This window comes from Amyelois transitella, chromosome 8 (assembly GCF_032362555.1).
Source record: "Amyelois transitella isolate CPQ chromosome 8, ilAmyTran1.1, whole genome shotgun sequence".
In the NCBI taxonomy this organism is placed as follows: domain Eukaryota; kingdom Metazoa; phylum Arthropoda; class Insecta; order Lepidoptera; family Pyralidae; genus Amyelois; species Amyelois transitella.
The window spans coordinates 216,681-235,239 of NC_083511.1; the positions used below are offsets into that span (position 1 = coordinate 216,681).

Below are 18,559 nucleotides of genomic sequence, written 5' to 3' on the forward strand. Positions count from 1 at the left end.
TAAACGTAGTTTTGTAAGAAACATATTCAGGAAAGGGAAACAAAAGAAACAATTTCATCAAATGATAAAAATTAAACCTTATAATTAAACAATATAAAATTAAATATTCAATCCATGATTAAAATTAAGTATGATTTATAATTTAAATTAACAATATATACAAAGTTATAAAATTAAAAATATTCACACATCAACTCTTACAAAATGAAGAAATTTTTATTTCTCGAGCTGTAAAACTTAGGTTTTATCACTGTTTCATCTGAATGATGTAAGTCGTGGCATAATATTGTTCACTTAGATGATCAAAACTAAGCAATGAATCTCAACTTAAATCCCTTATCATATAAATATCTGCAATGTAAAACCTATTTATTTTAGGTATTCGACTACTTAAAATTTAGACTAAAATTTAATCACTTACCTACTTAAAGCAAATTGTACGTTTCATTTAATTTGTATCTACTTCGGTATTGAGCATTTTTTGCTAAAAACCCTGTTTCTTTGTACAATAAAGACGATCGTCCACTTATATTAAAATGGTCACCGCTATTGCATTGGATGACATACACTACACAAGCACAACTTGAAAAGTACTATTGTATCTTTCACACTTTTCCTCCTGTTGCATGGCGACGATCTCATCAGCAGTTTTCCTACAAACTAAGGAAACACGAAAGACTAGTCGTAGTATTGTCTCTACGTTTAGAGTTGTACTCACTACATAACTATTAATTCAATATTGCACAGTACTAGCAGAGGCTTCTGCTAATCGACGATTATGTCGTGCGGCCGTTTCGTCCGGCGCGTCGCCATACTCTCTGCCTGCGCGACCGTGTCCGGCAGCCGGAGGTTCACCGTCTCCGGCATTAGTAGCATCAGGAAGCCTGACGTCACGGCCATCGCGCCGAATATCAGGTACGGCAACGACTCCATGTACTCCATCTGGGGGAAATGGACGGAACGTTTTAATATCTTTGCTAAGATTTATGATTGTTGATTACCAAATCATGCTTAGTTCATTCGACACTTGATCTGTGAGTGTTACACATTTGCTAGAAGAATAAATAATTTAGTACAAAAGAAGAAAATAAATAATTGATAGATCAACAAAACTCCTGCTGGTAGGTAGAAGGTTGATATTTTATTTTTTGCTTATAAATTGGTGCCTGCCTTGGTTCAGGCAAGTAAGATTTCTGTAAATACTTGCGGGAACACAAACGCACTTGATACGAGTAAAATATACAAGTTAAATACAAAATGTATATGAGGAATCCAATAAATAGTCAGATACTTAAGAATGAGTCGCAACAGTTACAATTGGATTAAAAGTTCTATGAATACAAAATACAGATAATATAACGAACGACCATCAACCGCCACTAGCTTGCTGAAGACAACTAAATGGAATTAAATATGGAAATTGAAAGATGAAGGCTTCAACAATCAGCCCGATAGCTACAAATGTATTCGAAGCATTAGTTCTGTCTAGTATATAAAATCTGCAAATTTCTACAGAAAACCGAAGTTAATTCAAAAACTGGCAGACCAGCAGTGGCGTCATCATAGAAGCAATGACGCCAAAGCGCCCCATAGCCGAGCATATGCCCATGGAGAAGTGCCGAGCGAGGGTCGGGAACAGCTCGATGGTGAACACATAGATGGAGGAGAAACACGCGCTGATGCAGAGCTTGCCTATCAGAGTGCAGGCAAACCTCAACCGACCTGCAAGGGGGACATCCTTATATGCAGTGGAATTATTCTCCTTTGACGGCCTCTGTGGCGCAGCGGTAATGCGCTTGTCTTTGACATGGGAGATGGGAAGGAGATGAGAAACGAACTTTCTCTGATTGGTAGGATTCTGGTAGGTCTTGGACGTCGTTGTCTATATAAGTATTTATTAAAAAATATATTATCGTTGGGATAGTATCTCGTAACACAAGTCCCGAACCTACTTCGAGGCTAACTCAATCTGTGTAATCTGTCCCGTAAATATTTATTTATTTATCATTTCGACGGGGAGATAATACTGAGAATTGTTCGTAATGTAATGTTTATCACTTTTGTTTCGCGTTTGGAATACATATTTAAAACCCGACGTAAAATAATTTCATAGGCCGGAAAATGTTTGGGGTGATCTTGTAAACTTTTAAAGACGTACCGCTCTAATCGAATTCCGAATTTTATACATTTGTTAATCTTTGATGGCCATAAAAATCGTAATCCGCAAAGCTGCGGGGTGGTAAAAGTTTTATTGCTGTCTATAAAAGTAGACTCGCTGTTTTTTGCACAGTTTAAACAAATGAGAAGTACTGACCAAGAGTGGCGTCTGCGGAGCCACAATAGACCCGATCCTCCCGAACATCGAGCAGATTCCCAACAACCTGTGCCTGGCCTCCGTGGGGAACAACTCAGAGGTGAAGATGTAGATGCTGCTGAAGGCCATGCTGATGCACAGCTTGCCCACCATGGACAGCGATGTCACCAGCCACTGGAGAGCTGGAAGTGATTTATTGTGCTACACTATGCTACTGGCTAGTAATGATCTTTTGATACGAATAATGAGCTAGGTTGTTTATAAAAGTGGACTTGGTTAGATATTATGTTCTATTATGAAAATTTAAGGATGATAAGGTTTAAGTTTCATTTCTTATTCATGTGACAGATACTACAGAAGCTAGCATAATGTTATTAAATAGTGATGTATACTGAAAAATATACTATGGAACACTGAATAATGTGGAAACTGTTAGTGATTTAATTCAATACTTTTCAATTCCTAACTATTTCAAATATACTCACTCTCTTTCGATATAAACGGCATAGCCAACAAAGAGGAACCGCAAATGAAAAATGCGGTCATGATTGTGGCTTTTCTCCCGAAGCGGTCCAGGGTTAGGACGCTGATGCAGTACCCTGGGATCTCGACCAGGGATGTGAGGATATAATTCACGTAGCGGTTCCCAGCCAAGGAAACCGAGTTGATGGACAGCCCGTAATAGATGAAGGTCACGGTGATCCACCAGAACGAACAGATGCATAATCTCGAAACCATGATTTTGGATTTGAGTATTTTCTTTGTCGTTGATGGTTCTCTCTCGTCCCTCGGTGGGATGGCGCCTGAAACAAATCAACTTCTGTTATAAGCCTGTCTTTACATAAGTGCTACGATCATAGCATCTGGAACGGCTAGAATATTTTTTCCTCAATTTGATCCTCTAGTACTATATTGTTCTTTTATTTATGGAAACTTAAATTGATAATTTATCGAAGAGAAAGTATAATAAATTAATAGTATTCATATATAATAGAAAGTATATCTTATTAATAGACGATTATATCATACAATGTTATTATTTTTTTAATTGATGTATGTACCTACCTTTAAATATCGTCGGTACTTCATGCCTGTTCTCCGTCAGCTGTTTCACAGACTCCGGCTTAAGTTTCTTATTATTTATCGCTGCCGCCTTGAATATGATCCTCGCTGCTTCTTCCTTCTTTTCTTTGCTCAGCAACCATCGCACGCTCTCTTCCACGAAGAAGTAGTAGAATATGAACAGAAGCGACGGTGCATAGATCACTCTTGTTAACGTCCTCCAGTAGGGAACTGCCCACGCTACCAGCGCGAGGGTGACCGAGCCCAATGCAAATGTGCAGGATATAAGGTTACCGCCCAAAACTCTGCGTTTAAGGCCCACCATTTCAAGAGCTGAAAAGGAAAACGCAGCATTAAAAGAAAAACAGACACACAGGTTTGTGTTTTTACAATAGGAAATGTTTCCATTGTCAACAGTTGTAACACCATTGTTATTGTAGAAAAGTAAAAAAAATCATAGAAAACAAATGAAAAAAATTGTTGTTTAATCGTTCAAGGGGAAACATTTTCGTGGAGGCGTTGGATCTTAGGATACGGTGGAATGATCAAAAAAAAATTATGGTAAAATTTTGTGCTTACCAAGAATAAACCCAGAGCTGTAGACTCCTGAGCCGAGCGTGGCGTCCAGGAATTCGAAGATGAGGTAGAATATGTAGTTCGGGGAGAACGACCGGATGAGACCCATCACGCCGGCCGACACCGCGGTCAGGATGAACGCAGTGCGGCGGCCGAACCTGGGAAATTAAGGATAACATCGTGATATCCAGAGGTATCCAAGTTACAGTAACAGAATGCGTGACTCTAATTTCAAAAGTGGGTTAGTGTCAAGCTGGCAACCAATGGTAAAATATTTGCTAAATCATGCTACGAAACCTCAGTTTGCGATATTTTACATAAACGTATGTAATTTTTTGTGACTCCTCAAATGCATTCCATGTCAGGATTGCTCTTCGTGGCGATTGGGCGTCCAGCACTGTCAACTCGTCCAACCAGCTAGAAAAAAATCACAAAATAAAATCAATTTTGGAAAAGTTGTTTTTTAATTCTTACCCGTCTGAAATGTACGCGGTGATTGGCAGGGCGGCGAACAGGCCGACGCTGTGCACGGTGCCCACCAGCGTGCGCTTCCAGTTCTCGCACGCCAGGTCGAACTGGAATCACATTGACATAATCAGTTCTACATTCATACATGTTTTTTAATGTAGACAATGTGCATTCGTCCACGATTTAGATTTAAGAGATCTATATTTGTAAATTGACGTCCTATGAAAATGCTGCAGTGTAGTTTGTTCCGCCGCTTCTTCTACACATGCGCTTTGGAAGCGGTAGTAGATAGTTATAATTAGATTTAAGTTATGTGACGTCAATAAGTGATACCTTGTATCCAATTTTGAAAATAAATCTATTCTATTCTATTCATTGACGGTAATTTAATTACTCAACATACATACATACATATGGTCACGTCTATATCCCTTGCGAGGTAGACGGAGCCAACCAGTCTTAAAAAGACTGATAGGCCACTTTCAGCTCTTTGGCTTTAAGATAGAATTGAGATTCAAATAATGACAGGTTGCTAGCCCATCGCACGTTAATTTAATTACTCAATACTCAAGATGTTTATTATGTAACATAGAGATATAGGTTTCAGGTATTAAATGGTATGGGAAAACGTCCTTAGGTACACTAGGGTTACATCTAATAAGATGTGATATTTTACAATTTGAAGTAGTCTGGTATCTATGCAGATTTTGTGAAAGATTTATATCATAATACCTGTCTGATATAAAATAAATAACAGTCTTATTCATTTGAACCTAAAAAAATTAAACAAGTTAATCAAGTATCGTCAAAATGGTACTAAATAATTTTTTTATGACATGGCATAGAATTTTTTTTCGGAATACTCCCTCTGTCATACCTGGAGTACCTAATATGTCCAGGATGTGCTATTCTACTTTTCCTTTTTTTTAACCGTAGACCAATCGCGCCCTAAATTTTTTATTTAGTTATAAATATAATCTGAAATTGGGTAAATAAAATCCTGATCATGTTGAAATCTAGAACATGTATTTGATAATAACATAATAAATAACAGAGAATAAGTTAAAAATTCTTGCCTCAGTAACAATAGAGTGGTCATTTGCATAGACCCAGGCGTCGCAGGGCTCCGTCTCGTTGTAGTGGAAGTCCTGCGCGGAGCACCCGTTGCCGAGAGGGCGCAGCCTCCGACAGCGGCCGTCCTCCGGCAACGCCCAGAGACCCCAGCCGTGGGTGTCGTACTGGGGGGGGTCAGACTCACATTGGGGCACCTTGCATCTGGGAATTAATTGGACTCATCATCAGTAAGACTTTACCATGCTTTGCTAAATTTGCAGAGAACATATTTGACATAGAACGTTTTAACTCGAAAGCAATGTTCTGCTGAATGGCTAAATTTGAGCCACGTATGAAAGTGCCCAGATTATAGAATAGAATAGATTTATTTTCAAAATTGGATACAAGGTATCACTTATTGACGTCACATAACTTTAATGTAATTATAACTACTACCACTTCCAAAGCGCATGTGTAGAAGAAGCGGCGGAACAAACTACACTGCAGCATTTTCATCGGACGTCAATTTACAAATATAGATCTCTTAAATCCAAATCGTGGACGAATGCACATTTTCTACATTAAAAAACATGAATGAGATATATGTAGTTTTCTACGTGATAAAAATACCCTATTTCCATAAGATAAGCTATCAGATCTCAGACCCTCAGATCTTTGTTAGCCAGCTTAAGGGTTGGGTGAAGTGTAAGCTCAAGTAACATTAATCATCACCTATATATCTAGTGCCGTGTGGCACCAATGGATAAATAAATAGGACCGCTCCCTCTTTTTCCCATGTATGTCGTAAGAGGCGACTAAGGGATAGGATAGGATAAATTGGAACTACGCAGCATACCGATAGTACTAATACAAGTGTCACATTATCCTTTAAGTCCCGGCCAGCTGTAATCCTCGAACTACTGCGTGTTCTTTAAGGACAGGAAGAAGTTCGTTAGACTTGCATTACACAACACTTAGTTATATTGTAATAACCTTTTTATTTGCGTGGCGAAGTGGTTCTGATATGCGGGTCGAAAGCGAGAGGTATTGAATTAAAATCCCTTAAGATACATATATACCTACATATAATCACGTCTATAACCCTTGTGGGGTAGACAGAGTCAACAATCTTGAAAAGACTGATAGGTCCCGTTCAGCTGTTTGGCTTAATGATTCAAATAGATATCTATATTATTTATATATATATTTAGATTATAAGAACATCGCATAAAAACGAATCTGAAGTTTATATGCTATCCCTTAATCGCCATTTACGACATCCATGGAAAAAAATGGAGTGGTCCCTATTCTTCTTTTATATCACACGGCACTACCGGAATTTTCTGTAAATCAATTATTCATCATTGATTCATTCAAGTCTGTTGAAGATAGGCTTTGTACTCGTCGCTTCCTACGTCAACATGAAGAGAGGAGATATACTAGGAAGCGTATACGCCATTGGCGTTCGCCCGTGGTACAGCAGATATTGTAACTCTTTGATGATGAATAATTCGGTTCAGAATTTCCGGAGATAAGCCCTTGAACACAAGGGCTCATATATTAAAAATCAAAGTAACAAACTCTTTATAATATAAATATTTTACAAAATGCTTGTTGAATGTTAAACAAAGACGTATTGATGTGTCTTTATACTTATATGGGCGAGTGGAAATATTTCCAGTTACATACTTAATTCCGATACAAAAATGTGATTGCCACCTGTCTAAACAAAGTAGGAACAATAAAAATAAAACGCAATGTAGTACCTATTTGCTTCTGTTGTTACAAGTTATTAGGAAAATGTAAAAAATAATAGGACCATTCCCTCTTTTTTCCATGGATGTCGTAAGAGGCGACTAAGGGATAGGCTTTCAAACTTGAGATTCTTCCCTTATGCGATGTTCTAACATAATATCATTATTTGAATCTCAAACCTCTTATCAACTGACCGTGACCCGTTAGTCTTTCAAGACTACTGGCTCTGTCTACCCGGCAAGTGATATAGACGTGATTATATGAATGAATACTCAGAAAATAAGAAAGATATCTACGTAAGCGCAAAAAGACAAAATATATTGCAATTAGAACAAAGATCATACTCTTTTTTGGTAATTCAGTTTTGCAAGAAAATTTCTGTGCGCGATTTTTTCTATTTAAGTACATATTACCTACCAACGGAGAATTTTAATAAATCAATTTATTCACTTCCCTATGTTGAGCAATGCCTATAGCTGCCCGTAGATGTCGTAAAAGGCGAATTAAATAAGTAGGTTAATATGTCATCTGCCACATGAGACACAGGCGGAAGAAGACATGATTTTCCTCTCTGTCAGACGCGTCCTAGACGGAGGTCACGGGAAGCCTTGACCTTGTCAACTCATTTACATGCTTATTACAGAGACAGGACCTGTTATCCTTATTTTCAAGTATTTATGACGGAGACTGAACATTTTATTGCAAATTTGCGCGTCTCACCTTTCGGTAAATTATGTTTCGAGGTAAATACCTTCTTAACGTAATTTTTACATTTACACATATAATTAATAGGCACCGTTTCTTTACGCGGTAGACAGAGCCAACAGTCTCGTAAAGACTGAAAGGCCAAGTTCAGCTGCATGGCTTAAAGATGGAATTGAGATTCAAATACAGTGACGGGTTGTCTCTGTCTATTGTATGTATCTATGTATGTTTTAATTGAGAATGCTTCAAGATTTATCGCCTGTTTTCTGATTTTTTTTTCCTATTTGTCCAGTCTTCGGTATCCAAAATTAATATTCTGTAATCTAAATTGGATTTTTTTTTAATTGTTAACTTAACAATCATTGATATAGTTTAGTATTGATTGAAGTGTCGTTTTAAGTTTATAAAAAACTCGTGCACAATAACATTTTGATCTGAAACGGCAAATTAAATAAATTATATGAATCAATGAATGTGATGGCCTCTGGCAAACGTATTGTGTTATCGATCAGGCAATTAAGTCCTGTGATTGTTTTACAAAAAAACGCAGAAAAATAGAAGTTCCGGATGAGTGGCGCGACAATTCGCTATGGACGGTTCGCTACAGCGGAATACTTACAAATTAAGACGTTTATTTCCATGGTTATAAGTTCTGATTTGCAGTTGACTGTAGTTAAGAGGTGCAATGGGGGTTTGTAACTCTGCTCCGGATGTTTGGAGGCAACTAAAAGTGATCAAGGGCACGCATTTTACCACGTATAATTTAAATTTTTGGATATTAATGTCATCATTAAGCCATCCCATCCAGCTCAATGTGTCAGTCTTTTGGAGACTCATCTTTCTTTTAAGTATGTATTATTTAAAAATATATAAGTATTCCTATACCCAACCAGCGCGTCATGCAATCTTTATCATTATTATTTCGACAACTTTTGATAAGGTGTTTCAATCCTAAACGGGGCAGACAGAACCCCAGACCAGGGGATGAATGAAATTAAGCTATACGAATGTTATAGATGCATAACCTAACCTGATATAAATTTTAAGATTACGACAAATACTTAATACCTAATGAAATCGAATACCTACTGATAGTAATTTTACAGTGCAATACTCCTACTTTTTGTCGTGGTATATTTTGTATGTTTACGACTATCAATAATAATTTTACGGGCTTTTAAATAGTAATTTGTTTACGAATAAGGTTTACCGTCCTTTTTCTCATCATGGCAAAATCACGATGACTTTCTTTGTTTTTGGCTTGAGAGCAAAGGCTCCGTTAAACATAACATGAATCCTCATGCCCCTATATTTGGAATTAAATGGTTTAGGAATTAAGTCGCCTCTTACGACATTCAGAGGAGATGGAGTAAACCTATTCTTCAATCAGATATGACATGACCAAAAGACCGCTGATAATTATAATTTTATAAGAAAATATACATCATTAATCACGGGGGCCACTCGAAATTTTACCTTAAACACAATTCGTAAATAAAAAAACCATAACACACCTGTAATCCAAATCGCTTGCGGCAAAAATGTACTGTCCGTTGTAAACAGAACTGAACAAGATCGGCAGAAGAATGTAGCAGTACGTGTACACCTGGTACCTCCCGAACTGGCCCAGCTCCGTCAGGATAGCGTCCAGGTCGATGCTGTCCTTAGCTTTCATCCTGACGACTTGGAACTAAATAAATAGCTTTATCATGACGCGTCAGTTGCGTTTCGCGTGCGGTTCAGCTCTGGCCGCGGGAGCTGGGGCACTCCAAGTCATTTTGTTTGTCGACGCGTGCGATGGTAGACTAGATTATCGGTGATTGTACAAGTGACCCGCAAATTATCTCGGCTAAATAACTACTGAACAGGTTGACAAATCACTTGACAGCGAATGAAAACCTCTTTGCGGGAAGCGTGCCGAGTTTTTACTGAGGCGCGAGGGTAGCACTAGCAATCTGTCTACATAGTTGGATCGTGTTTTTAAATTTATACCCACACCAACTGTAGTATAATATATAATATCACTTTTTTCGGGGTAGACATAGGCTCTTAATCCATTAAAGGTTGATAGCTTGCAGACGAAGAATTTCTTTATCAAGAAAAATGTCCATATGAAATATTGATCTAATAATAAATGAAAAAACAGCAGCAATTTGGCCAAAGATAATTATATTAATAAGCAACAAAAAGTTCACCTGTATAAGACGAAATTTAATTTGTAACTGACTGATCTAATTTGCAATGATACATGAGTGGAAGTTGTTCTAGGTATTTAAACAATTTCCATTAGACAAATATTATTTTGGATTCCCCCAGAGCCACCTTGACTGGGAAGCAGCTTGCGTAAATATTACTTAGATACAAAAGTGATGCAAAGAAAGTCATTTAATTTAGCAGCTGTTTAGTTTTATCGAATTAATTCGAAAGCAGCTAATCCAGATACATATTTATTGCGTCACGTCTACTTTCAGATTAGATAGCAAATTCTTAGTTCAAGGAAATAATAAGGCAATTTCAACATTTTAATTATTACAGTACAGACATAAAAAGGAAGGTACCTACTCACCTCAAGAAAGTGAATTAAATGCGGAATGTTTCTGAATTACACATGGATTACTCAATAAATCGAGTAGGTAAAAACCGTAGGTAAACTGTAATTTCCTAAACTTTAACTTTCCTTTAGTACTTATTGAATCCTTAAATACAATACCTATGCCTGGCTCCTACGTTACCTGTTGAGAAATTAAAACCTCAAGTTTGTGTAACCAATCTTAGAATTAAAGGCAAATTATTTCACTGACTAGAAAATACACAAAGATATTGATAATGGCACTTTAGAAAAGCTTCTTGTTCCCGTGGATGCCGAAAGAGACACTAAATAAATAAGCTTTTTTACATTGCAACAAACATGATTTAAGTAGGTTCACTTGTCAGCGATAGTTTTTCGCGCGATAAAAAGCTGCTTTGGGGTCTGGAACGTTGTTATATGTCCCGCGGGAGGATGCGATAAGGACAAAAGCTAACAGAATAAGAAGTTATTTACCTGCAGCTTAACAGTTTACAGGCGCCACCTACATATTAATCAGGAATTTTCGCAAATCTAAAGCAACATCTATAGGGACATATAGTTTTTACCGGAATTAAAAGTACCCTTTATTCATATCTAGTTTCCTAATTATAAATACGAAATTGAAGAAGATTGGTTCGGTAGTGAAGAGAAACATACAAACAAAGAATTTACTTTTGCGTTAATAATACCTTATTAGTAACTAATTAGTTGGGACTAGTGCGACCGTATAAGCGAAAAATACCGTTTATATCTATACGTACCTACGTATCTCGATCAAATTAAGGATGTCCTGGTAAAGGGTCAGGTCAAGAGTACCCGAAACCGCCGAGCTTGCATGAAGAGAGTTATGAATGTGGATGAAGCGAAGGAAGTATGCAGAGATCGTGGCATGTGGAAAGAGGTAGTCTCTGCCTACCCCTCCGGGAAAGAGGCGTGATTTTATGTATGTATGTATATCTATTACCGTGGGAATTAATGAGAATCCTCCCTTAGCCCACGCCTATCTCTGTATTCTAAGGACTTGGGCTACGCATAGTTAAAAATAAAGTTTTCTCAGCCGGAATATACCTATGTCAGTGGAATCGTCGATTGATATCAAATCATTGTACAATAGATAAATTCTATTGCACATCCTTTAATTGCTTGAAAAACAATCCGATGGCAATGACACCGATACCTGAGAAATTATGCCACTTATTATCTAGATACGAACCGATAACAGGGAAAACAGGTCAATTTCAACTTACCGAGTGATTGTTGGTATTAATACTGTAAGTTCGGTATCTGAAGGTTTCTAACACAATCCATGTCGGAATAAGAAAGGCAGAAAATTCTGTGTGAATGTGAAAAAAATTGCCGACTGGAAGTTCTTTAGAACGCCTAGAGAATTCCGATTTCTCATACAGGCCCATAATAAGACCCCAATTCGCCTCGACAGGAAGGTGATCATCTCAGCCGTAAGACCACTGTTAGATAAAGGCCTGTCTCACAAATACATAAGGTCTCTTCATTTGTTTTTGTTTACGAATGTATTGCTTCGCTATTCATTTTATTAATCCCAAGCCTTAGACTTTTTATCTACCTATTTCGTAATTAAATTTTTCCACACGACAAAGTACTTATACCTACATTGATATGATTCGGGCACGTTGCGTTAAAATGTGTTTGTGACCATATGGACGGGTTGAAATTTTAAAGATTGATAAAATTCGACTCGTTTGGCAAAGATTCGACTGGCAGAGAATTGGAGAGAGAACTGGCAAGTACATAAAGCTTATATAAATTAAATTTTGAGTCAGTTCATTAAATTTTTAGAGGTATATTTTTCTTTCTAATTCTTCTAGGGTAGGTCTCTAAGGTCAAGATATACATATCTGAATGACCTTTACTATAGCAAAGAGGAAACATTCTCATTACTGCAGTTATGGAGATATGTAATGCAAGAATTCGCATCCATTGCACAAGGATCAATAGCGCAAGGTTCATCCGTACTCTTTATTTTATTTATTGAATTGATTGTAATGTTCCACGACTAGAAGCAAAGAAAAACCAACAAAAAACATAAATCATGCTTTTTCTGCTTCAAAATCTATTTACGAATTGGATTGGGCTGAAGAAATATAGGTACATACTTACATAACTTTTATGCAAAGGGCAGGCGGAGACTACAATATGTTTTCGCTAGCCATGATCTCTTTTTTACTTCATCCACATGCTTTTATCTGCAATAACCTTTCGTCAACAACTCAGATTGCTTATAGCTACATCTTCCTCCTGGCTTAAGTCCCGGTTGCATCCTCACCATTTGTCCATGGATCCTAGATTGGGTGAATACGATTGTTACACGAAGCGAATCCCATCTGACCTCCGGAACCCTTACAGGTAAACCTAACCTGTATTGTATCCTTGGTGACACATGACACATCCAGTTGCCTGAATGTGCAGGTTTCCTCACGATGTTTTCCCTCACCGCAAGAGCATCGGTTAGTATTCAAACTGATGTACATAACTTTGTAAATAGTCATTTGTACATGGCCGAGGTGGGATTTGAACCTGTGCCTCACTGCGCATAACGCGTTTTAACCTTACCGATTCGACCACCGACGCTTAAATTGATATAGCTACATGTATGCATAAATATGATACATACATACATATGATCACGTCTTCATCCCTTAAGGGGTAGACAGAGCCAACAGTCTTGAAAAGACTGATAGGCCACATTCAGCTGTTTGGCTTAATGATAGAATTGAGATTCAAATAGTGACGGGTTGCTAGCCCATCGCCTAAAAGAAGAATCCCAAGTTTATAAGCCTATCCCTCAGTTGCCTTTTACGACATCCATGGGAACGAGATGGAGTGGTCCTATTCTTTTTTTTATTGGTGCCGGGAACCATACGGCATAAATATGATATGCATAATAAGTACGTCTTATCCCTTACGGGGTACGCAAAGCCAACTGTATGGCTTAATGATAGGATTGAAATTCAAATAGTGGCAGGTTGCTAGCCTATCGCCTAAAACATCCCAAGTTTATTAGCCTTTCCTTTGATAGACTTTACAATCCGCAACTAAAGCAGCGGGCACACACTATGTTTTTCCTTCTCTACCAAGAAGCAGAATTGATCTTAAATGAAATCGTTATGTTGTGGAACACCACTAGCTGTGACGATACGTTTACCATTACGAAGTACTTACCATTTCCATATAATTCTGAATTCTCTAGCGACATTCGTGCGATAACGCCAACATTCTATACAGCACGTGTCTGCGCTGCGTGTGCGCAATTAGCAGGTCGCATCGCGTGAATAGACTGATTGACTGACTGAAACAAACGCTCACTATGCTACACTTATGTCCATAATAACGCGAAGCTATTTAATAATATCATTAAATTAATTAACAGTCATGTAGTAAAACGTACTTACATACGAATGGATTTCATGATTTAAATGAAAAACTGCTCGTAGGTAATATTTAAAGATATAATAAGTTACTAGCTGTCCCGGCGAACATTGTGTTACCATATAAATTTTTTTTAGTTAAAACATTTTTTAAGGGTGGACAACCCTTATCACTAAGGGTTATAAAAAATTGATGTTGGCCGATTCTCAGACCTACTCAATATGCTTACAAAATTTCATGAGAATAAGTCAAGCAGTTTCGGAGGAGTATGGGATCGGACATTGTGACACGAGAATTTTATATATAAGATTCCCCTTATTTCTGAGGTTTATAAGCTGAGGAAATTGAAGGGAAGTCGTAAAGGCGTTACATATACATATGTTTATGAGTCTTTGGCATACAAAACTGTTTCATATGCCCCTCACAAGGACATCTAAATGTTTCATCTCAGACATGTGTCACGTTTTCCTCGTAGAACAACTGATATGCACAAATAGTTGTGTCATTAAGATTTTTTAAATAAAATAATTCACGTAGACACAATCACATACTTGACATAGAAAATAGATTCCCTACTTAATGTTATCCACATAAATACATACATATAATCACGTCTATATCCCTTGCGGGGTATACAGAGCCAACAGTCTTGTAAAGACTGATAGGCCACGATCAGCTGTTTGGCTTTAAGATAGAATTGAGATTCAAATAGTGACAGGTGGCTAGCCCATCGCCTAAAAGAAGGATCCCAAGTTTATAAGCCTACCATTTTATAGATGTTATCCAATTTTCATCCTGCGAAATACTATCGCTGTTTCGCTTTGTAGTATGATATGAAACGGGACAGCAACAGTACTCAAATTAAACACAACGCGACTCCCATCTGACCTCCACAACCCTGTTCATGTGCAGGTTTCCTCACGATGCGTACCCTCACTTCGAGCACCGTAACTTATGAACAATTAATGAAGGGAGTCACTTGTTCATAGCCGCGGTAGGATGAGAACTTTACCGTTGGACCATCGACGCTTTTCAACTGCAGTATTATCCCTATAGAAAGTTAGTATACATACATATTACCACGTCTATATCCCTTATAGGGTAGACAGAGCCAATAGTCTTGAGAAGACCGGAAGGCCACGATCTGCTTTTTGTAATGGAATTAAGATTCAAAAAAGTGACAGTATGCTAGCCCATAGCCTACAAGAAGAATCCAATTTTATTAGCCTATCCCTTAGAAACGTAAAGTAGGTACAATAAGATATTGTGTATGTAACATAATTATTTATTTTAATATCCTTAAACGTTTTATGTACATCAACATCAAATCAGAACATCTACGTCGTAAAGTGTCCACGGGAGCACAACAGTTTATAAACATATTATACATATAGGTAAATGATATATATAGTTCATATTTTATTATACAATCGCTATACATATGCGTACATAAGTACAGACGACGCCAAATAACTATTTATTTTGTGGCGACACGATTTTACTTGTTTCACATTAAGATACCAAAGGATATAGAAAGTTGGATAAAAGGTTCTAATAAAGTATTTATAATAATGTGAATTAACACGGAATAATTAAAGAATAAGAAAATTAGTTAGCGCATTCTGTGACAAAATAATAGAAACATTATTACGATTTAACACTTACATGGTAAAAATTAGCGCATTTTAACACAACAAGCGTTGTCATCGTGATTCTGTAATAATATTACAGTAAAAAAAACTTTACACACATATTCAGCAAAAATTTAAGTCATACGGCGTCCACTGTACTCTTAAAACGTCTTTATAAGTACAAGTCAATAACGAGTGATTCCAAAAACAATTACGATAGAAAATTTCGATATACATTACATACACGATTACAACTACAGTACAGACCGAAACGATACATTGGTCAGGAATGCGATGTACAACCGTACGTTAAATACCTCTGTCTCGCTCATTACTACACAGTAGCGAACGGCAGAGCGGGACAGATTGAACAAGATAGCTTACAAGTCCCAATAAAATTGTCTAAAACAGTCAAATTTACCGATAAATAGCTTTTTATATTACCAAAGGCAGGTATATTACATTATCACTTTCACGAACATCTAATTACGGGATAAAATAATTATATCATTCACATTTGTTCGAATATGCTACGCGTTATTGCCGACATTGCTTTGTCTTTTTATATTTTACACTTTAAGGCTCGACTGGCTTACATATGACAGTATAGCATTCAAATATAGCTCTTATGTCGTATATTCTGAAAACAATTTACAATAAAGAAGAGACCACAAAAGTCCACTACAGCAAAATGTATTATCACAATATGACTTTAAGAGCTATATTTGAATACTGATGTATGAGTGTTAAATCTTAAAGTACCGATTTGAACGCAGAGTTTTTTCGTGAGCTGAAATACTACTGGCAAGTTATATTTTACAAGATGAATACCGAAAAGGGCAACCACACCATCCGACACCGAACCTTTTTGATCAACCGCCATACTATTATAATAAATTTGATAACAATTCTTAAGTTAACTTAATCTATCGCATAGTTCACATCAACTTAACGCCATGCGCAATCCTTTGAAAGTTTATTGTTCATGTGTCCATTAAAATTGTGGAAAAATTAACAGAGTAATCTGTCTATTTGTGTGTATAGAAAATCCATCATTGCCGATGCGATGTCAGCGTATAATTTCATACAATATTTTTATTACTTACATTTCCAATTATTCATTAGATTTCAATGTGTTATTTGGAAATAAAAGCAGAAATATGTTTTTAGGAAATTTAACATACATTTATGTATCTAAGCTGAAAAACTGGGGCTCACATCCAAAAGAATCCTCCAGTAAGTGAATTCTCACGAAAAAAGATTAAGCGTGCGTCTAAGACCAATCAATTTATGAATTTTAAACTTCAAATTCAAATTACACCTGCAACTAAATGTGTACTTAAGGTTTACATCCGCACAGCCATTAAGTTGATATAAACTAAATAATATTATTTCGTGAACATAATATTTATCTACATGAACAATAATAACAATATGAGGTGAGATCCAGACTAGCTAGATATGACACGAGCACCGGCGTGTTACCTCCCCCCCCCCCCCTTCCTGCCCCCCACCACTCACAACAATAAACATTATTTTTAACATAGAATTCGTAAAAATAAAAACATTATAGAAATTGTAAGTATTTTAAATTCTTCAATTTTTTTTACTGATTTACAACTGCGCAGAAAACTATATGCGTTGCAAGACGACACACGTCATTCCTTTTATTCCAGACACAATATGTCTTATTCCGATTTCCTTGATTATATACCAGACTACATAGAAAAACCATAACTGTCATCATAAATTATTGATATCTACGATTCGTAAAGCGCTGTCTTTAAATTCATATATAAATGAATAAAATATTTTATTTCTGTGCAACGTTTCTACCATTATTGACGGTGGCAATATTCAAAACAAAACTTAGTAGATACTTAGATAACACAAAACACGCTTAACAGCCACGGTAACTACAATTTCGTATACATAAAACGGTTTATCCCACATTGTTTCCGTGTATATTTTTAAAAGTTTTATTACATAAGTAATTTTTGTCAAACCAAATCTAAGGTAAACAAAGAGCACTGCTGATCACCTCAAAAATTTCAGTGATTATCTTTACCTTCAACAAATTATTATTTGAACCTACTATATTCACTATTTATATTACCCACAGGTGATCATAATGAAATAAATCGTACAAAAAAAACATGGAACCGAAATTTATAACAAGGAAAACAGAGAAAATGTTAGCGATAACAAAATATTAAAAGTACAACCGACAACAACACACTAGTAATAACATTATAATTGCGATTCGGCAGTGTCACATACAATAGTCAGGAAACATGACTTGGCCATATCTGCCATTTGCATGCTTAAAATTATGTTAAATATGGTGTCTGCTACGTTATAATTTGTCTAATTGTATGTATGCCACTCGGTACAGTCACAAGCAGTTACATTACAAAATGGCGTTCAACGGAAAAATTATCGCCTTTTAAACACCCTCAAGTTAACGCCCTGTCTTTAGGAAATTTATTTTCTTTCGTCTTTACAATTTAACCCTCAACCAGCATTGAGCAAAATTTGTTACACAAAAATGGCCTTTATTCATAAAGGTTTATACTTGTGACTGTACCTAATCGAGAAATTCAGAGTTCACAAAAGACTACAATAAAACATGATGTAAGGAAAACTATTATCTAAAATAGTTTATTCCTGCACTCATACATAAGAATGTTTTTAAAATGAATGGGACATTTTCTATAGACGTGTCAATATTTTGATCACAATAAAAAAATCCCATACCAATACTGTATATAAATACATTAATGTCCTAAAGTCGATGTCTTGGTTAAAATTCATAATAATATTGATACACAAAGCGATGTGACAGCTCTAGAGGTAGTTTCGTTAAACTTAGCGATACACTCACAAAACCAACTGAATAAATATTTTCAAATCGATAACAATTCTGCACATATATATACATTCTGGGGTTGGTAGTATATACAATCGTTTAAATAACATATTATAAGTGTAAATTACAAATGTACATGACATTCAATAGCT

At 36.5% G+C, this 18,559-nt stretch overlaps 2 protein-coding genes across 2 annotated transcripts in view; one reads left to right on the plus strand and one right to left on the minus strand.

Moving 5' to 3' along the window:
• Nucleotides 1-18,559, plus strand: part of LOC106140826 (uncharacterized) — a 346,955-nt gene that overhangs the window by 21,109 nt on the left and 307,287 nt on the right. The gene's annotated exons all lie outside the window — the stretch shown is intronic.
• On the minus strand, nt 66-9,958 carry LOC106140711 (organic cation transporter protein). The gene is made up of 8 exons (XM_013342341.2): nt 9,448-9,958; nt 5,497-5,695; nt 4,427-4,527; nt 3,956-4,110; nt 3,380-3,709; nt 2,800-3,117; nt 2,315-2,496; nt 66-942 (listed from the first exon to the last, which is right to left on the minus strand). Exons 1-8 carry the CDS (start codon nt 9,606-9,608, stop codon nt 766-768), a joined length of 1,623 nt encoding a protein of 540 aa, XP_013197795.1. The 5' UTR covers nt 9,609-9,958; the 3' UTR covers nt 66-765.